Below are 21,332 nucleotides of genomic sequence, written 5' to 3'. Positions count from 1 at the left end.
AGAGATGGCAAAACAACATGTTCGGGGGAAGGTGTGGGTATAGAAACAAGTTGAAAACAGAAGGAAATGAAAATTGAATAAATGTAGAATACAAGATCAGATAAATAATTCCCTTCACTGTGTAAAATATAAAGCATATATGGTAACAACTTTATTCTTCTGTATTTTGTATTCAAACATGAACCAGAACTGTTAAATTGTGTTAAACTCTTTTTGACAATTGATACACTATGCAGTCGGCAGCAGTCTTCTTCAATGCTTCGTACTGTATAAAATTTTAACTACAAACAGTGTATTGCTTCTGAATCTGGAAATAACGATGTGATAAAGGCATGTTTAAAATATTCCAGCCATCTTTAATGTTGCTCAATTGCTGTGTGAAATTACATAGTATATAAGCTGCTACTAAATAGGGTTCAAATATTAAAAGCATCTTTGAAGAAAAAAGGACATTTACTTATTAAATGAAGATTGTCATTAATGTCATTTCAACAACTGTACCTTAGAAGCTCAGAACAAATTCAAATGAGAAAAATGAATTTATGGATCGCACTGGAATGTTCTATGTTTAAAACAGAGTTGCCATTTAGGGAAAAAGATATCATGGATGAGAAATGCTCACCGAGACTGGCTGCAATTTCAGAAGACACGACTAAAGCAGAATCAAAATACCTTCTGCCAAAACATGCAAGGTAGCCCTGTTTTCAGCTACTCAATAGGAAACAAAAATACTCCAACGTCCAAGCAGAGTCTTTTGTGTTTTTGACCAGAAATTACACATATTCACATCCAATCAAAACTAAACCGTGGTATGGTTTGCTAATTAAATGTGAGATTTTTAATAGCTTTGGTATTGCTGCCAACATTTGAATTGTATTTAGGTCAGAGTCCAAATGTAGTTAAATTATCTACAGGATACAAGTTTAAATATTTCTGCATAGTATTTCAATTCAGACAATATAACATCTCTTTGTACAGATAATGAAATTTGGAATGTCTTCTAAAGGAAGTATCATAAAGCAAACTTTTCATGATCAGTTGAAATATATATGTTAGCAGTTTGAGATGTAACTGTCTATAGTGGCTTCAAGGATAAAACTCCTAAGTATGCTTAATGCCAGTTTATAGGATTAACTTTTGTAATTCTTTTCAAATGGAGAGACAAACTAATTCATCATGACATCTAAATTGTCACGCAAATCTGTGATAAATATAAGAAGAAAGAGAGGATAAACATTGTCCCATATACTGGCATATTAAATTCCCCCAAATATTCTGTGAAATTGTCGTGGATACAAGTCTAGTGAAAACATCGGTTGTCCATTTTTCCTTTTACCATTTCCTACAATTCACTCCTAAACTTCCCATTTCCACTTCAAAATATCTGATTGATGTAAGAATCAACCTGTACTGAGAAAGGGATACATTCTGAGAAGACTTCCAAAGCAAAATAGTAAAAGCAAGCAGGCATAGTAATAGAGTTGGGCACCAACATGCCTGAAAGCTCCATCATCAAACTGAGGAATATTAGGAGGGAAAGAAATATGTGGCACATCAGATTAGGAAGATTGTTCTGCAAAAACTGGAAATTGTTGAAGAACAACGTGGGGCTAGCTGACCAAGCGATTAATAATAGGATAATTAGATCACATTTGATGCTTCTAAATGTCAAGGAGTATAGTTTTCTCCATATCTCATGGGATAATTCTCCATTCTGGAAAACAGTGCATGAATCCTTTTTGCACTATAAAAATTGACACCTTGCTCAAGGTATGGTCTCAATAAGCCCCTATTCAAATGCAGTAAAGCTGCATTATTTTTGTACTCCAATGATTTTGTAATAAAAGCTAACACAATTTTTTTCCTATCTGCTTTTTTGTACCTGCATGTTAATTTCTGCGATTAGTGTGCAAGGAAACACAGGTACCCCTGGATTACCAATATCTCTCACAATTTAAAAAGTGTTATGCTTTTCTGTTTTTCCCATATAAAGTGGCTAACTTCACATTTCCTCTCATTATGTCCCATTTGCCATATCTTAGCCACTCATTTAACTACCCATATCCCTTTTCTCCCTTTGTCTCCTTCTCATGACTCATTTTCCCAGTAACCTGAGACACATTACACTTCTTCCCCCTCTACTAAATCGCAAATAGGATAACCTGGTGTCACCTTAACAAAAGCATTTTGAAAATCCGAATACAGGAATCCACTGGTTCATTTACCCTATTAGCTACACTCTCAAAAATCCCTAAATTCATCAACTTCCCTTGTACAAATTTGTGTAAATTCTGCCTGATCCTATAAATGAATAATATAATGAAAAGTACTTCATAAAATAGTAAATTGCATGCAGATGGGCTCACAAAGTTGTGTTAAAACACAATTCTTTACAGATAAAATTGCTAGTACTTCATTTTTGGAACTTAAATTATTAATGCCTGTGCATTACTATAACTTAAAATCCATAAACAATGCTGTTGTCTAATAAATTAGAGGTATTTAACAGAGAAGCTTAATCTTCGCTCTTTAACACAGCAGCTTAAATGTCTGTTTCTTGTTAAATTTGTGTTACTCAACTGCTTTCTTATGAGCTGTTAGTATAAGCTATTGATAATGACAGCAAAGGTAGTCAGGCATCATTGAACAAGGCTGTGGGAATGGAAGACAAGATAGTTCCATACTTCTATTTTGACAGTGGGTCTTACTATGTAGCATCTGATCATGTTGTTAAAACATCTCAAAATGCTTAACACAAAGAATTACATTTTTAAGATGCAGTATGAATTTGTCTTTCATACCATCAAAATTAATAAAATCTGAATTAAATGGATAAAGAGGGCTAAATGAGAAAAGTCCAGCCATAAGTATTAAGTAAGCACCTCACTAAAGATGTAATTTAAGCAGTGTTGGGATTTCAAGTGTTTACCCTGTTGGAATTCCCCCAGACTAAATCAAATAAAGTCTAACTAAAGTTCTTTAGATATAGAGAACAAGGAGCATATTAATTTTGTCCATCCAATCTGCAGCAAACCTTTTAAAAATTGAATCAATGTACATTTATGTATGTTTGCAGCTTGCAAAATACTCTTGTAGTCGTAGGTAATATTTGAACAACTTTTCCCCCATTGGCTTGAATAATCTGCATCCTGGTAGTACAGTGGTTACATTTTTGGACAAGCAGCCAAAGTTCTGGACCAATGATCCAGAGAAGTGTTCAAATTCCATCATGGCAGCAGTAGCCATAAAACTACCAGTTGTTATATGAATCCACTGGTTTACTCATATCCTTTAAGGAAAGGAATATGTCTTCCTTCTCCAGTCCAGCTTATGTGCGATACCAGACCTACCAATATTGTTGACTTTTAACTGCCACTTTGATTCAGGAACCATTAAAAATGGGCATTGCTGGGATTGTGAGCAACAGTAACATGTGAAAAAAAATAAAATTTAACTGGTACCACAGTTCATTGTCAGGTCAATTTTTCTACATAGCATTCTATTAAAAAAAACACAAAAACAAGTTTTCTATTAAAAACATTTATTCTGTATCAAAATTGACAAAATATTCTCATTATCATGAAGCAGCAAAGTGGGGTTGTAAACAAATAGTTTGCCATTTTGTGTATCTGGATGTCCAATATTAACTCATTATTTAATAAAGGTCAGGTTTATTCATTGAAATTCAATTACAGTAAGTTAACATGTTTCCATTAGTGGGCTGGGGAGAAAAACGTTTTACTGCTTTCAATGGGATGGCAAAACATCAATGTTATCCACTTCTACTTTCACCCAAAATATTTAGAGCTCGAGGACCTATTTTTTCTTTTTAGATAAATGAACAGTTCAAACACTTAGCAAAATATTTTTTCATGTATACCATAATTTGAGGTGGAACTGTGCAGTATCTGAAAGAACAAAGGTTGGTATTCATTCACGATCAGCCTTCAAATTAATAACTGGTTAGTAAAACCGATAGTCTATGCTAACCCTATATGTTACCTGTTTAACTCAGAAAAAGTCACTAATCTTAAATCAGCTTTCTTTTCCACTTCTGTATTTTTGTTCTGAAAATAGTAGCCAAAGAATACTGTATTGAAGTACTGTACTATAAGTGAATAGAAGATGTAATGAATCTAAAAAAAACTACTGTGGTTATTTCATCTCTCAAAAGTAATACACAAGAAAAATGCACAGAAAATAATGGAACAGGGAAGTTGTGCAAAAAAAGTTTTTTAAAAAAAGTTTGCAACTTCAATTTTTCCTCTCCTAAAGGGAACTCATGGTAAGGAATTCCATGGAAGCTGTGCTGCTTGACTTTGCCTGAATGGAGCTATTTTTAATGTGAACCTAATCCTGAGCATTTGTAGGTTAACTGATCTGTGGCAGAATCAGTCAAACCTTATCCCCTCGCAACTGGAAACCCCACATGCATCCAGCAGATAAACACTACAAAAAAGTGCTCTGATCACTTTTCTCCTCTGTAACCCTCCTAAAAAGGTCAATTGCAGCACTCATCAAACTTCAGCGACAATGACCAAAATCATCACAACCTCTCAAAACCAAAAACGTGTTAAGAAAAATTCAGTGCCATACACAGCAACTCTTGTATAGTTAAGGGACTGTTCAAAGTTACAGTGGATAAATTTGTAATACTTCTCACCTATCTGAAGTGTAAGTTTGAGTTCAATTGAGAAAAAATTTGGAAAGGTAATACAAATACTCAAAATATGGATGTCAAAATGGAGATCATTACCAGTGAAAGTTAGTCCAGAGGATGGAGGAAATGGTCAACTGATTTTTTTGATGCTAGCTGATAAAATTACTTTTCTCACAAGACATTTTATGAATAACAAAGTACAACCTTAGCTTTTACAGGCAGAAATTAAGCGTCTTCAGATTATCTAAAAATAAGACTGATTAATATTACGCTGTTAATTTTCATTTACCTTTTGTATTTGCAATGCCCTCAAATGTTACTCCAAGGATGAGTACAGAAGATTAAGGCTAATATGATAATCATCTTAAATTTCAATACTCTATTAAAATCTGCAAATGCAAGCTATGCAGGAATAATAGAAATACTATAGTTCATTTTGACATATCTGGGCCATTAAGATTGTATTCCTGCAACTTCAGTTATGTGAAACAATGAGGGAAGATTAAACTTTGATCCACAGAGCAGGGATGATTAAAGACCAAGTTAAAGACATATTCAAAATTATCATGTAAATAACAAGTTGTTTCCATTAGGAGGGTTGAGACAGATTTAAAATAATTGTTAAAAGGACCAGAGCAGAGACAAGATTTTTCTTTGATCCGGAAAGCACAGGCTAAATAAAGAGACCGAACAGTAACATTAACAGGCATTTAGGTACAAACTCAAAATTGTATAATTTGCAGTCCAATGTCCAAGGTTAGGGAGTGAGATTAATTGGATAATTCTAACAAAGAACTATAACAAAGGGACAAAAATAAATCATATTTCTATTTCAAGTTTTATTCAAAAGATAATGTAGAAAGTTACAGACCAGAAATGTATCAGCATCACTGCATCTCAAGTTAACCTTAGGAGATTGACTTAGAAGTTTGCCCAATACACCTAGGATACTCGCAATGGTTTCAGAGACAAAAGCAGACCCTGTGTAGTGCTGAACCAAACATTGGACCCTATCCTGCACAAAACCTTTACAGATAAACTTGCTCTCCATTTGATTTCAGTGGCCATATAATGGGACAGGGAAAAACAGGATCCATCTTTTCATAGTTGTGCGGTGTGCCTCTGATGTGACAGTCAGGTTCAGTTCCTATCCCCCTCTGTCAGCAATGTGCAAAATGTTTGGAAAAATACTTCAATTTCAGTCAGTACCTCTTGATGAAAGTAAAACAAGAGGGTCAGATTTTTTTTTGGGGGGGGGGGGGAGAGGAGGGTTGTTGAAACTAAGATAAATAAACTAATGTTGGAAACTTAGCAAATAAAGCTCCTTTAAAGTGAACATTTCAAACCATTCAAGAATCTGAGTGAAGACCACATTCTTATTAAAAATAACAAGGAGAATCACAATTTAAAAATTCAATTTTTAAAATATTTGAAGCAAATGTTGTTCAGGTGCATGAAGATTTCATTTGCAGAAGATCTGGTACTTCTCTGGCAGTTTTGGATCCCCTGCTTTTCAAAGAACTTGTTTACTTTAAGGAACTAAGTGTTTAATGTTAATGTGATGTCCTTTACAAAGCAGTCAATTCCTGTTTATTTAACAGCTGGTATGGGGACATTATTTTCATATTAATATTTTAAAGCATTATGATTCAAATGATCAAATGTTGTGTAATTACGTGTCATAAAACAAACCTTTAAAAAGGGATGGAGGGAAAACCAGGACAACCTGGCTTCTAACTTTGTAAATGTTTCCCGCAAAAAAAAAATCAAACCTCAGCAATTCACCTGAAAATTTATTAAGATAGGAGGAACAGATACAAACCACATCAGTTTGCCATCTTAACACTATCCTTTCCCCGAAAGATGTTGACTCGTATTCACTTTACCACAGATACCAGCCAGGACTTGTTTAAATTGCCATTGCAAACTCTTGACATTAAGGCAACCTAAAACTAACTTTAATTCAATTTTTTGCACAATTACTATTTAAACTCAATTTCAATGGTGATCAGGAATGGGATCCTTGGTCTGATTTTTCTTCACTACCAAAGCTAAAACTCAGTAGAAAATATCCTTACCTGAATGATCTTAAGAATAAAGTCTCTGAAGTTAAAAATGATCAAAAATGTTGTGTGACAAATACCCATTTGGCAAGTTTATCCATTATGAAGAGGGACAAAGATCTTTCAACACCTAAAGCATTTATTCTGAATCTTCAGCTTTTTACATATAGTACATAGTACCAATTATACATGAATTCAACATATATTAACAGCCCATTTATTACAAGAATTCTCCCAAATATCGAAAGTATTTGTTTTTATAAACATTTCTACAGTGAATGTAAATGCATGCTAAATGATTCCATGAGAGGAAATTGCACAATACAAGAGAATGTGGTCAATTTAAGGTTTTAACAGGACAAGTGAAAGGAAGAAATGGGTGTGCTTTCTGTTTCAGCAAATATGTACATTACTTTAAAATTAAAAGATTTAAATTTACTCAGTTATGTCAGACTTTTCGTCTATATCCACATCAGTGTCAGCCAACAGTAGGGAAATGGAAATGACCTCACTTTCACATTAAACTGCATTTAAGTCAAATGAAAACAAATTTATCTGGAAGACCAAGTACATCCTATGTTATACTCAAATTGCAGCACCTGTGAATTTTCATGTTTATTCAAACACGAAAAATCTTCATTCCTTGATGCCATTCAAAAACAGAAAAATAGCCATTTTTAAAAGATATAGTACTGCAAGCTGGATTGGATCTACCACTTTAAAACAACTCATACGCAGTTTCAGTTATGCTTACTTCACATACTAGTGAAGTGTCCTGCTGATTTTTTAATTATTGCAGCCTGTCATTGTTTGCAATGGAACGATCAAATATTTTTGCAGTCAGTATAGAATTAGCAAAGATGGGGTACCAAGCAGCATGAGAGTAACTTCAACAAGAGAATACATTTGTGAGGAGCATTACTTGAATGACAAGGTCTGGATGAAACGATGATACAAGAGGAAAAATCAATGGCAAAATATTATCCTCAAAACTTAATTCAATAAATCTCAAAATGCACCAAATTTACATGGTATTCTTCAAGTTTAAAGCGTTTAATATTTTAAAGCACAATTTCATTTCAAGCACTGTAAAATATACTCCAATTTCATCAATGTAGCCATAAAAATCGTTGACTGATAAATGCATCCATTTTCTGGTAGTCACTATTTGAAACAGCAAACCAAAAATGGCTCCTTTTTAAAATCATAGGGCGAGGCAAAAAAATTGCAAGATCCCAAGTTGATTCTCATATTTTCGCATGGTCTGTAATTATTTCAACCTGAAAGGGACTGACTCAGAGAAAAGCCACTAAAGTACTCTTTAGTATTCACAGGCTGATTTCTCAGCAAAGACTGGAGGTACTTGAGCTTTTCAAGCTTGAATAAAATTAATAGCAAATGTATATTGGATAATTGGTATTAATAAAAAGCAAACCAAACCATGAATGTAGGACTTAGGCTTACATGATCAAACTAATGAGAAACACATCTGATATCAGAGCAACAAGTAATTAAATGGAGTTTTAGTCAGGTAGAAAATGAAAAAATTCTACAGAAGCGAATGGATACTGTCAGAACAATGACATCTTTTGAGGTGCATAAGCTAAATGGCTTTTTTCATCCATCTCCATCTGCCGAAAAAATGATAGCCAGAATGGAAAGAGCTAGGATTGTTATAGGTACACAATCAAAGCATCATCTCTTAAGTTAACTGACAACAGCATTAAAGGAAATAAGAACTCACCTGAGGCATGATGGAAAACAAATGATCTTTCAGGAATAATTTTTCTGAATTTTAGCAAGCTTATCACTGGTTAGTTAAAATTCCATAAGTTTCTGCATCCTTTGTTGATCCTTATTCACTAACACAAAATTATTTATTATTGCACTGTATTTTCAGTCCGGAATGGACTTTTGTCTCCGTTATTTGATTTAGGATGGTTCTAAGCAGTGTTGTTGAAGATTAATCGCATATTTTGTGCTGAAAACCCCAACATACCATGGTTATCAGGAGTTACCTATTAAAAGACACAGTATTGCTTTTTCCTCCTTTCAATTTTACTGCATCTCAGGATTTTCACTTAATTCAGAAAAGCTGACGAAATATCATTCTGGACTAGACAAATGTATCAGGTTCCTCACCTCCTTAAGTTCTGATAAACCCTTAGGTTATAGTTATGAACGGGAAGGTCTTCCCATTTTTGACCACTTGGCTTACCTTTTAACCATATGACTTTACAATTATGAACTCGGATTAAAATGGTACATGGCATATTTGTATGCTCGTTCATCTACCCTAGTATACAAAGGCATAAAAGTGCAAATTAACAAGCACAATCTGCCATAGTCTGCGTGAATGAAAGAATCTTTAAAAAGTTATTAACATTTCCTTATTTTACTAAACCATTTTAATGGATAGTAAAATCTTGTACTAGTGATATCGATGGGATAAAATGTTTAAAGATATGCTGAATGCTTCCCCATTCCCCCCACCCAACCAGGAAAATACCATTTATATGACCCATTTTCATTTTATTTTATTTCTTTCTGATTGCTTTCTAGAAAGCAATGTCCGAAATAATTCATGATCTACTCCAACAAAAGAACAAAGGAATTAGGGTCTTGCATGGTAGTTGTTGCTAGTTGCCTCTACTGGTAAACCAGAACTTAATCCATTCCTCATAAGCAAATACTTAATAATGGAATGCTTTAGATATGCAAAGATAAAAAAATAAAAATGGAACCATTTTCTCTTCACCATTGCTAATAATTGTATATTTCAAGGTGATCAATTCTTGTCACTAAAAATTTCCATCAACTATCCTGATTTCAGCCATCTCTTTGATAATGAGGCTATTATTTTTAAAATAATTATAAAACACAAGTTATAAAATAGCTCTACAGATCCTTTAAATGCATTTTAGAATACTTTTTCATGGACTATTAAATAGTAAGGTTCTTACTCTGAAGTGACAACTAATTTTTTTTCAATGGAGGGAGATTTTACAGGTACTACTGACCAAAATACTAAATTTTAGATTAGTTGACTGAAAGCAGATGCACACCTTAAAAATGCACAATCACAAATTGGTGCAAACTGATTTAACCTACTAAAGAAAACAGGATAGAGAGGAAAAGCAAGAATTAAAAAAAAAGTTTCCAATTGAAGTCTAGCAACCTATTTCTCACTTGACCCAACATTGTTCATTAAACACCACTAACTATATAGAGCACAGAAACACACTTTGGATGTCAATATTGTATTAGTCCAAAACCTGATAAATAATCTGGATTAAAAAAAAATTCAGCTATTTTGAAAATGTGGGCTTTATTACCCCAAAATGCTTTACTGTTGAGGAGAATTTAAGTGCAAATAAAACGAATGACATCTAAAATAATGCACTTGACATGCGATCCACATTTTCTTAATGACAGGTGAAAAGTTATGTAACATTTTAAGTTACTGAAATTCAGGAGCAAGTGTTCCAAAAATGGGTAGCCTGAGGTGTATTTCATTTAACCTGATCCTCTGACTTCCCTCGAGAAGTTTTTTTTTGCTTCAGATGTGCCAAGTGTCTACTGTTCTATTGAAAATAAATCACAAGTGCTGCCAGTCAATGCCAACTAGTGTCTGATTTGCTTCTTGTGCATGACCAATCTCTTCTGTGATGCTATGTTGCTGCCACAGTTTCTGTAGTTTCCTGTATCGTTCTTTGCACAGATGAAGGGGGTTTCCTCGTCTGTAAAATATAATTCACATCAGTATTTACTTTTCAACATCAACCTTTTTTACAACAAAATAATCTACAACAACCTGTCCAAGGAACAAGCAGTTATATTGTGTACTAAGTCCATTCACATTGAAGCTGGTGTGGAAAACAGCAAAAAATTATTCTACATAATGCTATTCCAGACACATATCCACCATATTCAAAAATACTCAATTTTAATTCTCAGAACAGGCAAGAATTTTCATCAACCAATACAGCTACAACTATTGCATTGATTAACAACAACAATTCATCCCACGAGACTCAAAAATTAGGACAGAAAATTTAGAATCTGATATTTTTCTGCCATTACAACAATCAAAAAACAGGTAACCTAAACAAATCACATGAACATTTCTACATATTACTGGATTTAATACAAAATCTCAACTGATTTGTACTCTTTCACTGAAATGCATTTTTTGTATTTAGGGGAAAAAATATTTTAAATTTTTTACCTCAGTCCCTGATCTGTCTCTCCATAATCATCAAGGTAGGGTGGTGGATAAAAGCACCCTTTTGTTTTTCCAGCTAAGAAGAGGACCTGACTTTCTCGAACTCTGTAAATATACAAGTGTACAAACAGATCATTTTATCTTGACTCAAGAGAGAAAAAAAATCAGATGACCTTTATAATCTCATTTCTTGATCAAGAATTAGTCAGATGATCTAATTTAGGATAAGAGTTGAAAGTCAGCTAATAATGAAAGCCTAGTCCAACAGCAAATATTTTCAGTGCGCATTCTCTACAGCCACTCAGACATGCTCAATTCTGGGTTAACTCATCAACATGTACACTATGATTTATATATAATCACAAATGCCATTTGTGGACCCAATTAAGACTGTAGTTCTAAAGGTTTACAGCAATAAGATTCCAAACTCACCGCAAAAAAATTCCAACTCCACACCCGCAAGTATAAGTATGAGCAGTGCAAGCACCAACATCTTCACCTTCTAGCTCTGTCTGACAGCAGTAGCTCTGAGAACATAGCATTCCTCCACACACCAAGCAAAGAGTTGGTGCACGACTTTTATCACCACCAGATTTCGGACATCTATTTGACATTACAAAGAAAAAAAAAGGCAAACCTGGCATTGCAATCATGAGCAAAACAGATAAAATTCACATAATAAAGCAATTCAGATCAGGAGGGTGAAGAGTTATTTGCCCTTTATGAAGGAAATTGTCAATATTTTAAAGTCAGCTTACAATCCTCTATTATGTCAACAAACTGATTTATTTTGATGCTCCACTGTTCATGGTTGAGGAGTGCAACTAGTCTGCTCCAAACTTTGAATGGTCTTTCAAAGACAGGAAGGGAGAAAAAAGCTTACTGCATGCAAATCTGACCCCATAGTAATGTGAACAAAATTTGATATTGTTTAATTTATTTCAATGAAATAATTCAAAAAGGAAAAGTTTTAAGCAATAAATTTAACCAAATATTTATAAGTAAAAATATTAAAATTAAGATATGTACCATCTTCTGATAACATTGCAACAGTACAATCCCTCTGAAATCAACAGGCTTGTAAATCCTGTGTCAGGTCTAAATGCTGGAAAATCTCAGTAAGATGGAGCACAGCTGGGAAACAGCCAGCAGAACTTGGCCAAATATTATGAGAGTCCTGAAACTTGCATTCATCCTGAGAAACATCGGTTCTTTTGTGTGAAGCTGGTGACATTCCCTGTGAAATCTGTGCTACATTTTTCTTCAACCCCACTGCTCCCTTTCTGTTAAAAAAAGGAACTATTTTCAAACTTACTGATACCGGGAAGTTTCAAGTCTTTGCCGCCTTTTGACATTGTTTATTCCTGGCATGCTATACAACTCCATCGTTTTTCCAACCCGCATGTCTTTGGGATGTGGGAGGAACATAGAGCACCCAGATAAAACCCTTGCGGCTACATCAAGAATATGCAAACGCCATACAGACAGCACCAGAAGTAAGGATTCAACCCAGGTCGCTGGCGCTGTGAGGCAGCGGTTCTACCAGCTATACAACTGTGACAGCAATTAGTGGTTTCACCACCTGATACCTTTCTACCAATTTTATCACTTTTTTTTAAAAGGAAATTCTAAATAAGTAACAAACAAGATGATGCCAGACAATGAAGTTAACTAATTTTTGGAGATGTAGATGTTGCTAGTAAGGCCAGCTACCCATAAATCATTGGTATTGTGCATGCATTAGCATTCTACAGAAGAAAGGAAAATTAGGGCTCAAAATAGGTTTGAGAAACTACATACAGTCAAGAACGTCCTTCTGATTTTGTCATGCATTCCCCTGAATCCGAGTGTTCACTGCCTTGATTAAGAGATTTAAAAATTGAAATATGTACACAATCCTTGCCCTTCAATTTTTGCAAGCGTTAGAATAGAGATGGATGTTTTTACATTTAATAACTTGCCAGCCATTAGCTTAGTTTAAAATCAGGTCAATGTTAAACGCAATAGAATTTAGAAAATGCTTTATCTACTCACGTAAAACAAGATGCCCGGTTTATGAGGCAGCTGTAATCATCGGGAAGGTCTATCAATTTATTTGACTCCCTGGGATAACTGGAAATAAGCGGGGGAAAAGGATGGTATTGGTGGGGAAGGGAAGAGAAAGTGTTAATCTTTTGCAGACTGTAAATCTGAAGAATAAATAAGTCACTGTGGAAAATGAATTATCACAAAACCATAAGGTATCAGCCTACCTAATAGCTGTTCTCTCCCCTTTCACAAAGCTCTGCACTTCTGCAGCTCCACACCATCTATAAATTCAAAGTGACGTTGAGATATGTTAGCCTCCAAAGTATCTATGTATTCATGGAATCAATGGAACCCTATTAAATATATGCAATTTGGAGCAGGAATGAGCTGAGCAGCCCCTGAGCCTGCTTCACTATTTAATGGCATGGCTGACCTGATTCTAACTTCAGCTTCTCTCGTCTACCACGGTAACCTTTCACTCTCTTGCATTAACAGTTACTTATATTATTACATTTTATAATTTTTGATGCCAAAAATAGTTGATCAAGTGATCCTTTGAAAAATGAATTGTTCATTTTACTAAAAACAGCTAATTTTAGAAGTACTATACAAATTCAATGGTGAATGCATTTCCTTAATGAAAACCCATACATGCAACATTTTGTTCAACACCAAAACCATTTGGTTTATCCAGTGTATAAGCAAATGTTCTTTGTATATCTTCATAGTAAAGAAAATTCAAATTTCTGAACCTTACCTTTGCATCAATGGCTCAATAGTATCACTGTTTGTCTGGAAAAGACTCATTAGGTTTACTGGTAAAGAAAGATAACGACACAACAGTTCAAAATGGTGTGGTCCATTCTCTGTTAATGAAGAGAAATTGTATCAATATAGATCTCCTGCTAGCAGACATCACGAAATTTCAATTAGTTCAACATAATTTTCCACTCAGATCCAAGTGTCAAACATTTCTTTTGTTCTATGAAATACCATACTTAACAGTATTGGTGAAATAGTTGAAATAAAACAAATGCAATGCAAAAAAGACTATCAACAAATGGACGACTTGTACAAAACAAAAGAGAGAATTTAAGTTCTTCTGAATTTGGTACAGATGCAAAAGCAGGACTTTTTCAAAAGAGGATTATTTGAAATTTATTGCTGGAAAACATTTTTCAAAACACCATGGTTAGGTAGGGAGAACTAACACACAAGTGCTAAAACATGTAAATTCGCACAGCCGCCTCTGAAATGTCTTCCTTAACCCTAGTTTCCTCTTTGACAAAGTGGACAGAGCACTCAACTACATCTCATCTATTTCCTGCACCTCTGCTCTCAGCCCCTCTCTTCCTGGATAGAATAAGAGAGCTCCATTATATTTACTTTCCAGCCCACCAGCCTCCAGATTCAACAAATCGATCATCCTTTGAAATTTCTGCCAGCTCCAAGAAGAATCCACCGACGGACTTGTATTCCAATCTCCTTCCCTTTCAGCATTTTGAAAGGGTTGCTCCCTTGAAACTTCTTGATCCACTCTTCTGTCCCTGCCTACTACTCCCCATCATCTGTCACTTCCCCATGCAACAACAGGGGGTACAACACCCATTCTTGCACCTCTTCCCTTCCCACCATCCAGGGCCCAAAGAGTCATTCCAAGTAAGGCAGCGATTCACTTGCACAGTGTACTGCATTCAGTATTCACAACGTGGCCTCCTCTACATCTGCACGTGCAGATCAGTCGATCACTTTCCAGAGCACCTGCGCTTAGTCCGCAGGAGTGACCACGGATTTCTGGTTGCCAGGCACTTCAATTTCCCCATCCCACTCTAATCTCAGTGTTACAAGGAACAACACCTCATCTTGTCTGAGCATGTTGTAGAACTCAATATAGAATTCTCCAATTTTTTTTCCCTTAGCAGAGGAGACACAAATTTAAAGTAATTGGATCAAAGAAAGGATAAAGGAATAATTTTCCCTCACCCAGATGGTGGTAGGAATGTGCAAACCACTGTCCAAAAGGTGGTAAAAGGAGAAACACTCATCATATTTAAAAATACTTGAATATGCATTTGAAGAGCCATGACCTGCAGGGCTATGGACCCAGTGCCTGAAGATGTGATCAGTTTTTCTTGATTTGATACAGACATGATTGACTTCATATAACTCTGTGTCATAGATTTTCTATGATTCCAATATGGTGTTGCAATAACATGAGAGATTCTTTTTGTGTTGTGATTCCACTGTCTATTTTAAGAGTGATTTGAATTGCTACCTGCCTGCACTAAAGCTGAACATATTTAGCTGAAAAAAATTATCATGTGATTTCACTGATTTTGTGGACATACATATTATGACTGTACGATTGGACTGCAGTTTCAGGATGTAGCAAGTAATAGGTTGCATTCAAGGCAGCTAGCCCATTGGGCTACAAAGTGTGAATACCAACTAAATAGCACTTGTCTGTTTGGTTAAATCTACTTCATTCACAGCACAAAACTGAAAAGCTTGGGGAAAATAGTACCTACTTAAGCTTAATACGCAAGATATTTTAGTACTCTTTATCTCATAATATGCAGGTGAAAAGCTTGGTTTCCAAAACTAACACCAACAAAATAAAACGTTATACTCAAAAATTACCTTGCAGTTCAACTGGTACTGGGACACCATTAAGATAGTGAAAGAACAAAGCAGAACATCGTAGATAGGGCATAATTCCAGTCTTGACATATTGCCAAAGGTGCCAACCTGAGGCCATGAAATTCAAGGCACTATTGTAAATAAAACAAAAAAGCAATTATTCTTTATGAACAAGAAATACACCAAAAAATAATTTCATAATCTGCAGCACTTCATCAAGTCCCAACAGTGCATGATTCTAAATCTTAGTTTATATTGATTTTTTTGATAGCCATTCTATTGTGATGCCTCAAACTAATTTCAAACTCTCAGACAGCTTCTCACAGGTTTAATTATACTGGTTCATATTAAAGAGCATCTGGTCCCCAAATGTTTTAAAGATCAACTTTAGCTCAAATACTAAGGACAGATTTCTGTTCATAAACTTTATGATGCCAATTGCAATGACAGGATCGCACCATAAAGTTTTCTCCCATTTCATATTATGTTCCACAGAAGATACAAGCCCTCAAGTAGCTAGTCCATATGATCAGTCTTCATAGGCCTGTATGGTGAATAATGGCATGGCCTCAAGAAGGACATCATGCTTACACATATCAGCAAGGGGTCACTTAATAATGAGAAGCTGCAGCTTTGCAGGGGGACTTCCTTCTTTTCACTCCAGAAAAAAAACTGTTGGACCTTCACCATCACCTTAGCCAATTTAGACCAACTCAACACTCAGACCACTGAGCTATTATGGACATTCCCTTAAACTATATTCTTGATTGTCATGAAATTAAAAACTGAATGAACAGCCATTACCCATGCTAGATTATGACGTGAAGGCATGCAATCGACTTCATGACAATATTGAAGACACAACAACATTATATAAAGACAAAAGTCTTACATTTTGTTCCTCATAAATAGCTTATTTTTGCATTTCAAATTTGCTGCCCTAAATTAACAAATTTTCATGTTTGCCTCCCAATCAGTTGTGTCCCAGGCTTTACCTTGCCTCAAGCCTTCCACATAAAATGCATGTTTCCTAATCTTAGCCACTAGATGGTGTACTCCAGACCTCTCGACAGACAATAAGCAACATTACTTCTTGCTTCAAGTATCAATATTATTACAGTACGGAGTGGAAGTTCATTGAATGAAACAACAGAAAGCACAGGTGGGAAATACCATGAGGAACATCACCATTTTTTTTTAAAAGCCACACTTTGGGCTTGGTTTTACAAAATGTAATGCATTTGGTTTGAAAGTACAAATTAGAGTTCTGCTAATAATAAGATTGTTACATGTTTTAGCCCACATCCTGAGCCCTGGTTCAGACTACTTACAAATGTAGACCAGTTTTATGGCTTGAGCCAGGGACCAGGAAGGGGACCCAGTATGCAGCTGGGTTCAGAAGCTGGTGACTAGGTGAGAAGTGAAAAAGGAAGCAATGGCTAAGAACTGCTGTGTCAGAGTCCATACACTGTACACGTGCATACATGTGGAAACACAAGTCTAATACCCAATTAATACCCAAGCAGCAGAGCCTGGTCTCCAGTTATCTTAGTCCCCCTTGCCTTTGGATCGAGATCTTGCTCCATGAAGCCCAAGTGGTGCTGGTGTGCAAAGTTGAAAGAAGTTACACATAGGCAACTTCCATTCCACAGTATGAAGTTCTGGACCTGGAATGTCAAGATCTTCATGGACTATCCCAACAGTGGCAGACCAGAATGCTTCCCTGCTACTGTAGGTTGGGAACACAGACTCTTTGACATCAACATTGCTGCACTGATTTAAATATGTTGAGGAGAAGGTGGCCAGTTATACTAACAAGGTGGTGGGTACACCTTCCTCTGGAGGAACATACTGGAAGGGAGTGAGCTTCTCCATCTAGAATGATCTAGTCGGTCATCTCAGTGACTTCCCCCATGAAATTAGCAAATTCCTTATGAACCTGTGGTTCTTTCCAAAATGGAACCAACATGCTATGATCATCAGCAGATATGCCCCAATCCTAAAGGTTTCAGTGAAGCCAAAGATGACTTCTACTCCAATCTTGGAAAAATACTGCTTTGCATCCCAAGGAGAGACAAAATAATCCTCCTGGGCAATTTCAATGGCAGGGTGAGAAGAGACCCAATTTTCTGACATGATTGGCAAAGGAGGAGTATGGAAGACTAATTCCAATAAGGACCTTCTCTCAAGACAAGCAGGATCATTTTGTAATGAACACCCCGTTTCACCAAAGTGACATGCACAAGATGTCATGGCAATACTCCAGTCCCAACACCAACACCTCTAGATTATATCATCAAAGTGAAGAACTGCAATGTGTACATCACCCACGCCATGACGGGCACCAATGATATTTTGACCTTGCAATCCACTCTAAAACATCCATCAAGCTGTCCCTAAAACATCAATGTCAATAGAAGTGTTGCTGTATAAGGATCAATGTCAAAGCTCCAAAGGACCCTTCGATCCCACAAAAACAACTCTTCTTAAAGAGTGCCACACAGATTAGAATTTATGGGCTACCCTGAAGAACTGGTTTGATGAGAATGACAAGGAGAACATCAACCACTTTTACTCAAGGGTAAACAAACAGATCTACAAACACCTGAACACAGATATCCAGCAAAAAAATCTGACCTCACAATGGGAGACAGAGTGTGCAGGAGGCTCAGCAACTTGCTGACAACCATGACATGTGGGTTCTTCTAATGTAAAAGCCATATATGGTCCAAAGCCCAAAGGGAATGGACTCATCAGGACAGTCAATGACTACAGAAAGAAACAATTCGAAGACCTCCTCAGCTGGGACTCTGTCCTTGACGTGAACACCCTGAATTCCATTCACAGCACCTATTCTGGCCAGCCTTACTAACATCCCTTACTGACAACTCGTTGAGAAAGTAATATCTCAACTCAAAAACAAGACTTCAGGAGCACAAATTATCTCTGCTGAAATCAAACAACTGGGCAGTGAAGAATTCAACTCACAAATTCACAATCTCATTGCCCACACTTGGGACAAGAAGATTATATGAGTGGACCTCAGAGATACTGTAGTCCTCAACTTCTTCATGAAAGGAGGCAAGTCTGACTGCAATAACTACAAATGGGTCTGCCACAGCAAACATCTTTACTATACAACAACTCAAGAAAAATGCAGAATGAAGCACTGGCCGCTATACATGCATTCTCTGACTTTATAAAACCTTTATCATTTCGGAGAGATTGTGCAATGCCCTTCTTAAATTCAGCTGTTCAGAAAAATTTGTCTCTACAACAGCAATGCAAGCCATGATACTCAATCTCAGTGAAGAGTGGTGTCAAAAAAGGCTGAATCTCTGCCCCAACACTATCTCAATCTTTCTCAGTGCAATGCTGTGCCTCATCTCCAAAATACTTCGAGGGAATGGAGCTCATCTTCAGACCTGATGAGAACTATTCAACCTGTAGTGACAATACTCAGAACCCATCCCCTAAACCACTGGTTGAGCTGCAATACACTGTTGACATTTGCTTTTATGCACACGTGAAGGCGGAGCTACAAGGTATCACTGCCACCTTGTTCATAAAGCACACAGGAGGATGGACTTGCATTCAACATCCACAAGACTTAGGTCCTCCAACCACCTGTCCCTGTTGCACCATACTGCCTTTGGACAATGAAGGTTCATGACAACACTCTGGAAAACACAGAACACTTCTCATATCTTAAGGGGTACCGCTCAGCATAGCCAAGCGCAGATGATGAAATTCACCACCTTCAATGCTGATTGATGAAAGAGAATATTTGAAAATCAAAATTTCAGACCTGGCACAAAACTCAAGGCCTACTGGGCAGCAGTAATTCCTGCTTTCCCATATGCTTCTGTGACCTGGTCTGTATACAAAACGCATCTCAAGGCACAGATAAAATACCAAAGCTGTTTCCACAATATCCTCCAGATTCACTGGTAAGATAAGTGAACTAACAGCATTGTCCTCTCCCAGCCAACAACCCAGCATCAAGTCCTTAGTTACTCTCAGTCAGCTACCTTGGGCTAGCCACATCACTTGCATGCCCAATACCAGACTCCCAAAAACAGGCACTATTCCAAGTCATTTCTTGCAATATAAGATTACCAGGTAGACAAAGAAAAAGATTTAAGGACATACTTAAAGTTTCTCCGGAAAAAGTTCAACATCTGTACTGACTCTGGGGTAGGGAGAAATCTCTGGCCCATGACTGTTCCAAGTGGGGAAGGTACATAGAGGATGGTATTTGAGAACCAAGAACATCAATGGGGAGCATTCAAAAGCCCCAAGTGGTGGAAGCAATGCACTACCTCACAAAGAATAGAAAAATTATTTTTCCTAAAAGATGAGTGGGTAGAGAGCAGTTTGCTGAAAGCACTGCAGCTGAGATAAATGGCCTACAACATCCTCAACTATATTCCTTCATGACAGATATTGCTTCAGTCACTGAAAATTTTCCCCGCAATTCACTGACTAGGTTTACCAAGATTGTTTAGAACCACTTTTGGTTAAATGCAATTTTGCTATTAAGGGTAGAAACACTCACTACTCCACCAGAATTCAACTCAACTCCATGCTTGAACCAACGTTGTATTGAGAGCCAGAGGCAAACGATCCTGGAAGAATCTAACCTTAACTTAGTGTGCAGATTACTGGTGAGTGCGCAATGCACTGAGGTATACTCTTTCTATTACTCTGCAAATAATCATTTGGAGTAGGCTGATGGATCAATAATTGCGTGAGTTGACTTTGCCCTGCTGTGGACTGAGCATTGATTTTCCACACACTCAGTGTTGAGTAGTCAATGTTGCAGCTGTAACTCGAAGAGCTTAGCTGAAGGTACAGTTTTTCTGGTGTACAGGTCTTTAGCAGCAAAGCTGGATTATAGGCAGGGTCCATGGCCTTTGCTGCATTGTATATGCTCAGCATTCATGACTCACACATGCAGCTAATCAAATTGATTGATTTGGTTGACAAATCTGATGACTGAGACTGAAGGTTCAACCTGACTAGGGTTGTTAAATTGGCATTTCTTACTGCAAAAACAGCTGCAACTCTAACACTCACACTTTGAGTTCCATCACTTTTAACAATGAGAATGCTCATAAAACTATCTCCTTCCATACAAATGCTTTACTTCCATCACCACTCATAGCTCGATGTGGAATGATTTCAGAACTTCAATTTGATCTGCTGATGCTACTTTTGCCAATTAATATGAACATCAGGATGGCACCTTGGCTGCATGGATGACTTGGTTCGAAGGGCCTGTTTCCATGCTGTAAAACTATGACTATGCTATGTTGTAACTTCAAGTTGACCTCAATTTTTTTTAAAAATTGTGTTGTTCTTGACACACTCTTCAACATTCTTCATTGAGGAGGAGTGAGGGCATTCCTAGTCATAGAACATAGAACAATTACAGCACAATTCAGGCCCTTTGGCCCACAAAGCTGTGCCGAACATGTCCCTACCCTAGAAATTACTAGGCTTACCCACAGCCCTCTATTTTACTCAGCTCCATATACCAATCTAACAGTCTCTTGAAAGACCCTATTGTATCAGCCTCCACCACCATTTCCGGCAGCCCATTCCACACACTCACCACCCTCTAAGTAAAAAACTTACCCCTGACATCTCCTCTATATCTACTCCCCAGCACCTTAAACCTATGTCCTCTTGTGGCCACCAATTCAGCCCTGGG

The 21,332-nt window shown here is 36.6% G+C and overlaps 1 protein-coding gene across 4 annotated transcripts in view; it reads right to left on the bottom strand.

Moving 5' to 3' along the window:
- Window positions 1-6,440: 6,440 nt before the first annotated feature.
- Window positions 6,441-21,332, bottom strand: part of ubr2 (ubiquitin protein ligase E3 component n-recognin 2) — a 90,608-nt gene continuing 75,716 nt past the window's right edge. For 2 of the 4 annotated variants that reach the window (XM_052011090.1, XM_052011089.1), the window contains exons 41-47: window positions 15,617-15,747; window positions 13,734-13,842; window positions 13,201-13,257; window positions 12,983-13,060; window positions 11,381-11,551; window positions 10,952-11,053; window positions 6,441-10,463 (exon numbers count right to left, since the gene is read on the bottom strand). In XM_052011090.1, the coding sequence (XP_051867050.1) occupies window positions 10,322-10,463; window positions 10,952-11,053; window positions 11,381-11,551; window positions 12,983-13,060; window positions 13,201-13,257; window positions 13,734-13,842; window positions 15,617-15,747 (790 nt within the window). In that variant the 3' untranslated portion in view covers window positions 6,441-10,321. Of the gene's footprint in view, window positions 10,464-10,951; window positions 11,054-11,380; window positions 11,552-12,748; window positions 12,807-12,982; window positions 13,061-13,200; window positions 13,258-13,733; window positions 13,843-15,616; window positions 15,748-21,332 lie in introns of those variants that run through there. The other 2 variants (XM_052011091.1, XR_007955957.1) reach the window with 2 other exon arrangements.

This window comes from Pristis pectinata, chromosome 3, assembly GCF_009764475.1.
Source record: "Pristis pectinata isolate sPriPec2 chromosome 3, sPriPec2.1.pri, whole genome shotgun sequence".
NCBI lineage: Eukaryota > Metazoa > Chordata > Chondrichthyes > Rhinopristiformes > Pristidae > Pristis > Pristis pectinata.
This window is presented reverse-complemented; position numbering and strand designations above follow the sequence as displayed.